The sequence below is a fragment of the Galeopterus variegatus genome, unplaced genomic scaffold, assembly GCF_000696425.1.
Source record: "Galeopterus variegatus unplaced genomic scaffold, G_variegatus-3.0.2 Scaffold2769, whole genome shotgun sequence".
NCBI lineage: Eukaryota > Metazoa > Chordata > Mammalia > Dermoptera > Cynocephalidae > Galeopterus > Galeopterus variegatus.
The window spans coordinates 274,845-281,027 of record NW_007728880.1 but is presented as its reverse complement, the minus strand read 5'-3'; the positions used below and the strand labels follow the sequence as shown (position 1 = coordinate 281,027).

At 35.4% G+C, this 6,183-nt stretch overlaps 1 protein-coding gene across 1 annotated transcript in view; it reads right to left on the bottom strand.

Moving 5' to 3' along the window:
* Positions 1-1,653: 1,653 nt before the first annotated feature.
* ATR (ATR serine/threonine kinase) overlaps positions 1,654-6,183 on the bottom strand; it is a 45,365-nt gene continuing 40,835 nt past the window's right edge. Inside the window, exons 19-21 of the mRNA XM_008582934.1 lie at positions 5,584-5,727; positions 2,712-2,805; positions 1,654-1,828 (exon numbers count right to left, since the gene is read on the bottom strand). Coding sequence (XP_008581156.1) covers positions 1,694-1,828; positions 2,712-2,805; positions 5,584-5,727 — 373 coding nt within the window. The 3' untranslated portion in view covers positions 1,654-1,693. The remainder of the gene's footprint in view (positions 1,829-2,711; positions 2,806-5,583; positions 5,728-6,183) is intronic.

Genomic DNA, 6,183 nt, shown 5'->3' with positions numbered 1-6,183 from the left:
AGTGGCTACCATTAGACAGTGCAGATATAGAACAGTTTCATTCTCACAAAAAGTTCTTTTGGATAGTGCTATTCTAGAGCTTAATTCAACAATCTTCAACTTTGATGCTATCTTCTTGCCACAGCTGGGAAAGAATCCATTTCTGTCTCTCTCTGGGCCAGTATCTGCTGGGGAAGATATGTATGTGTCTTTGGACTCTTGTTCTTTTCTTATGTCCCCGTGGATCCTTGAAGCCCTCCTTCCCTTTAATTTTTTTTTTAATCAACCTACCGTAAATTTATCTAGCTAGATATAGATGCTAAACTAAATTAATCCTTATGTTAAAAAAAAATCCCATGGCCTAATGCTACAGATTGTAAAAAACAATCTATGGCCATTATATCTTATTCAGACTATTCAATCTGACCCTCAGGACTTCTGCAAGTACAATTCCCTTCTTATTCTGCCTAGGTGTGGAATATACTAAAAAGCATATGTACTTCACAGGGCCTGGTTTTCCAAAGTCTTGCAGTTTCCAATATTGACCTTGCAAGGACAGGACATTTCCCTCTGGCTGTAAGTCTCTGGTGTAAGATAAAGGTTTGTGGCACAGCAGGGTTGCTGGCTCAAGGACAGACTAGTTACTGATTGTTATGTAAAGATACTGAGAAATTGCTGTAAGAAGGAATGTTTGCTAAGATCAAGTTTATGTTGATACGATCACTTAATTGTCTACTGGAATGTCATCTGGCTTGTTTCACTGAAAGTTACCAGCCTATACTGTTAAACTATAACCCCACCTATGTTGTCTTCCTGTAACTTCCTGGTTTGGAAAATAAATGCAAGAAGAGAACCCCAATTTGGCATTAATTTCCCGAGGAAGGGATCCCTCTCACTGGAGGGTTCCCAGGGAAGTTAACCACTTTGGGGAGTAGATCCACAGGACAGCATAAAACCTAAACTGGAGGAGATTCGAGGCTCCTCACATCTGGTGGGATCATCTCCACATTGGCTGCTACACACATTGGTTATACAAGTTGACTGCCCCAGAAGCCATGAACTCACTACCATCACGTATATCTTTTGTTCTAAGTAAATACTTGCTTCTATCATGGAAAGAAACAAGTTTTGTAATACAATAACTCATGGGCTCTCACATTTTACCATATGGGTTCTTGATACACAAAAATGAGTAATTTGGTTAATTTTTTTCCAACGTATATGTTTATAGGACTCTGGTATTTTAAATGCTAATTCTCATATCACAAGGTTAGAGATAATCTACATAATGTTACCAAGGAAAAGAATAAAGTTCCCCAGCCCCTTGAAAAAGTAAACTTAAAAATTTAGCTTCATTAAAATTAACAAAGTTAACTCAATCAAAGTGTAGAATGGCAAAATTGCCGACATTTTATGTAAACATAAACTGCTGGTATACAAACATATACATCGTAACTGAGGAAGATGCAGTAACGTAAAGTATAACCATCAAATCATGACTCTTCAAAAACAACAAAAAATTCTACAAATCTCTGGGATTCAGGCTCAAAGGGAATCTCATGAATTACTGATTCTTAGTCAGATCTCAAGATCTAGGTAAAATAAAAATAACTTCTTTCATTGAATCTACTGAATGTCAAACAAAAATGCCAATCTGTCATCTTTTCTTTAAACCTCAAATATTTCCTTTCTATGGCTATTTAATGATATCACCTTAGTGTACCTGATTTTTATACAAGGTTTCCTTCAAGCTTGTAAGAGCATGAATACGAACATCTACATTTTCATGTTGAATTGCTTTCATAGATAGCTGAAGAGTTGTTTGAAGATTAGTACTCTCAGAAGTCTCCTATATAAAGAGTGCAGAGAGACATACCTTATTAACTATTTTAACAACCACTTCTAAAGGCCTGAATTCGCTACTATACATCAATAAAATCAGTTTTAAAAAATAATAAAATTTCTATCTCTTCCTTTCTACGGCATGTATAATTTTTAGTAGTTCTCAGGGAAAATGATTTTATTCTAAAATCTTTAGACCTGGAGAAAAATTTTATTCCAATTAAATAATCTACTTATCTAAAAATAAATGCTTCTTGACAAGAAGTACAAGTTTCCCCTAACTTACAGAGGACTACATAATAGACTTGAACTAGGTCTATAGATTATGCAGATATTCACTCCTTCCTTTCACTACCCAAAGCGACCCCCAAGTTCAGATATCCCATTGTCTGTCCTGAAGTGCTATGGAATCACCATTTATACTTTCATAATTTCAGAGAGCTCACTAGACTTGAAGATACTGAAACTAGAGATTACTCCCCTTCTAAAGCTCAGGAATCATTCAGATCTGACATTTCTATACCATGGTTTATAGCAAAACAAAACTAGAATCATCCCACAGCTTTTCTTTCTTCTCATGGCATGCAGCAGTAGTGGCTTCCTCTTTTGGGGACTGTAAGTAAGGACATACAGACCTGGGTAGTAAAGTCACAAGAACTGTATTCTTTGCTCTTTGTCCTATCTAATGCCATTACATCTTTAATCTAAATGCTAACACTTCCCTCCAAAAGTCATGGATTCATAGTAGCATTATACAGTCACCAGGAATTAGCCATCAGAATATGACTATATTATCCCTAGAGATGATTCCAAAGGATCTTTAGTCAATGTATTGAATTGTATTGGAATGTATCAATGATCTCTCAAACCATAAATAAAAAATTAAATACCTTTCTGTATTCCTGGAGAACTGCTTTTATCTTTGTTAATTCTGGATGATCAGGCAAAAAATATATTTCATGAAGAAAATCTTGCACAGCATCCCTGGTAGTTAGTTGGAATAAAAAGCATTATTTGCCAAGAGTACGAATACTGAAAAAATGTAAAGCAGAAGATGAAACTAAGGCCAACTTAATTCACTTAAAAGTGCGAGTTCATTACTGACATGCAAAGAACTCTTCCTAACAATGTCTAAGATTTTCAGCTAAATTAACAGAGGCAAATAACCGAAGCTAAGAAAATCACCCTATGATAGTCTGGTGGCCCTCAATAAACCATGCTTGTCAGTATGCACACCCAAATATATAGTCTATTCCTCTTTAATCTGGGTTGGGCATGTCGCTTGCTTTAGCCAATAGACTGGCAGAAGATATGCTGTGTTGGTTTTGGGTCTAGGTGTTAAAAAGGCCTGACAGCCTCCATTTTTGTGTTCTGGAGATCCCTGAATCACCATGTAAGAAGTCTGGCCACCAACATGGACAAGCCACATAGAGGGAGAGAGGCTCTGAGACCGCATGGATAGAGGGAGAAGGCCAGACCAGTCTCTGCCAGCTGATGTGGCCTCACCTATGACCACTGGCAAGACCAGCAGAAGAACAGAACAGCTGAGCACAGCCCAGATTGCAAAATTATGAGCAAATAAAAATGTTCATTGTTCTAAGACATTAGGTTTTGGAGTGATTTATAATGTAGTAATAAATGGCCAAAGCCTCGCCGCAAACAAATTCTCATAAAGAACTACAGTGAAAATATAAAAATAATCCTTACTGAGGTTACAATTTTTAATTTGAATCCAATATAATAAATAATTTTTCTGGGTCCAAGTATAAGTGTTTCTAAATTCTAGTCTCATTAACTCATGCAACAAATATGTATTAAATAACTACTATGTGCTACTATGTGCTAAACACTATGAGGGATGCTGGGGATAGAACAATAAACAAAGCCAAAATAATTCCTTCATTCAGGGAGCTTAAATCTTCTGTCTAGCACTGAGAGAAAAAGGACTTTTCTTGTAATATGAAAAATGTAGAGAAATGATTCCTCTATAATAAACAGCAAAGATATGATTATAGACACACACCACATGACAATATTTCGGTCAACAACGGGCCACATACATAATGGTGGTCCCATAATATTATCATACCATATTTTTACTGTCTTTTCTATATTTAGATATGTTTAGATACACAAATACTTACCATTGTGTTACAATTGTCTATAGTGTTCAGTACAGTAACATGCTGTACAGATTTGTGGCCTAGGAGCAAGAGACTACACCATATAGCCTAGGTGTGTAGTAGGTTGTACCATCTAGGTATGTGTAAGTGCACTCTATGATGTTTACACAATGACGAAACTGCTTAAGAACTCATTTTTCAGAAGTATACCCACCCCCATCACTAAGTGATGCATAACTGTATTTGCATAACAATCTAAAAGACATTCAAAAAAGTGACCTAAATTAGTGATTTTGTTGTTCTATCACGTACAAAATATCAAAATATCAAAAATAAAAGTATTTTAGTTGAATAAAAACACATTAACACATTAACCTTTCCTTTCTGTGTGCTATCTGCCTGGCTGGACAGTTACTGGAACTGATTAAAAGGAATAGCAATAGCACACAGGCGAGCAGGCAAATAAGTAGAACTTAAAACCTAACTTTTCAGGAGCAAAGGAACTGTGATATACAACAGTAAGTGAAATAACAGAAAACATTAAAAAATATATAGGAAGACATTCCAGGCTAAAAAGTAGCCTGAGTCAAAAATACAAATGGGAAGGAGTAATGCAAGTTCTGTCAATAGCAGTCCACATTGGCTATAGCCTAGTGCCCAGTTTGGAAAACTACAGTAAAAGATTTTAAGAAATAAGGTGTGGCCAGATTTTGGAAAGCCTTGAACATCAAGCTAAGCAATTTGAAACTTATCAGTTAGGAAATGGAGAATCACAGAACACCTTTGTATGCTCTTTGATACAAAGAAATGTTTTTAAAAGACTGTTCTAGCAACATTATTGCCTTGGGTTGGATATTCCTCCAAAACTTAACTCCCACTGTAACTGCTGAGTGTGGGAAATCCCATTTTGGTAATTGCAAGGTGGGGCCTTGGAGAGTTGATTAGATTGTAGGACCATGCTATAGTGAATGTATTAATTAATAATGGTGGTCAGGGGTGTGGTTTGGAGGGTTTTAAAATGAGAATGAGGAGGTTAGTCTCTCCTCTCTCTGCTCTACCATTTTTGCAATGTGATACTCTGCCATCACGGTCGCCACCACCAAGGCTCTCACCAGACGTGTAAACAATAAATTTCATTTTCTTTATAAATCACTCAGTTTCAAATAGTTTGTAATAAGCAACAGAAATTGACTAAAACAAATATGAAGAAAAGTGATAAAAGCTTAAAGGAATGGAAGCTGGCTCAAAGGTTAATGCAATGAAGTAATAAGAGATTCAACTAAAGTAAGCTGCAAAAAGTAAATGAATATCCCTCCTAACCTCTCTCATGCTATTTCACAATCTGCCCTTTAACTGTGAGAAAAAAGGTAAATTTGGCTTCATCCTTTCAGAACAAAAAATATTTTTTAACTACTGACCTATTAATAGAGTTTTCAATATAATGATAATGTAAGCAATGCCACAACCGAAATAACACCAGTTCAATATGTAATTGCATGCCAATTACTTTTGTTTACTAATGGACTCTAAAATAAAAAAAGTGAACAGTTCCTCATTACCAATAGAAATCTTAATATATTGATACATAAAAATACAGTGGAAAAGGTGGTAGTTTTATTATTAATTCCAGTTACAATACCTGTTTTCAATTATGAGGTAGTGAAAGATAGCTGCAGTTTCTTTAGGCTGGATGTGTATGAGAGGTAACAAAGCCACTATTACATGACTGAGAAGGGAGCCGAGATAAGCATGATCCAGGCAACGAACAAAGCAGTCCCAGGCCCTATGTGAAAAAACAAATAAAAATTGTTTCATGATTTTTCATATTTGTAAAGTTCCATCAATTAGTTGTCAGTTGAAGAAACAATGATACATACAAATAATAGATTACAAGTTAGTTTAAAAATGGAATTAAAGATCAGTAGTATAAGGGTACTTCAAAAAGTCTGGAAAACAGAATTAAAAGATAACACAAGTCTTTTCATAAACTTTCTGAAGACCGCCTCATATATACTCAATCTATATCTTCAAATTATAATAAGTAAAAAAAGAAAGGTGGAAAAAAAATGTATGTGTGAGTGTGTGTACAATTTGTTTATATTTTTAAAAAGAGGACATACAAAAATTAACAAAAATGGATACCTGTAGAGGTCAGGAATGGAAGCAAGATTTCTCTGAGTATAACTTGTTACATGGATTTGAATTTGGGACTATGCAACTAGTAGAGGGGACACCCCCC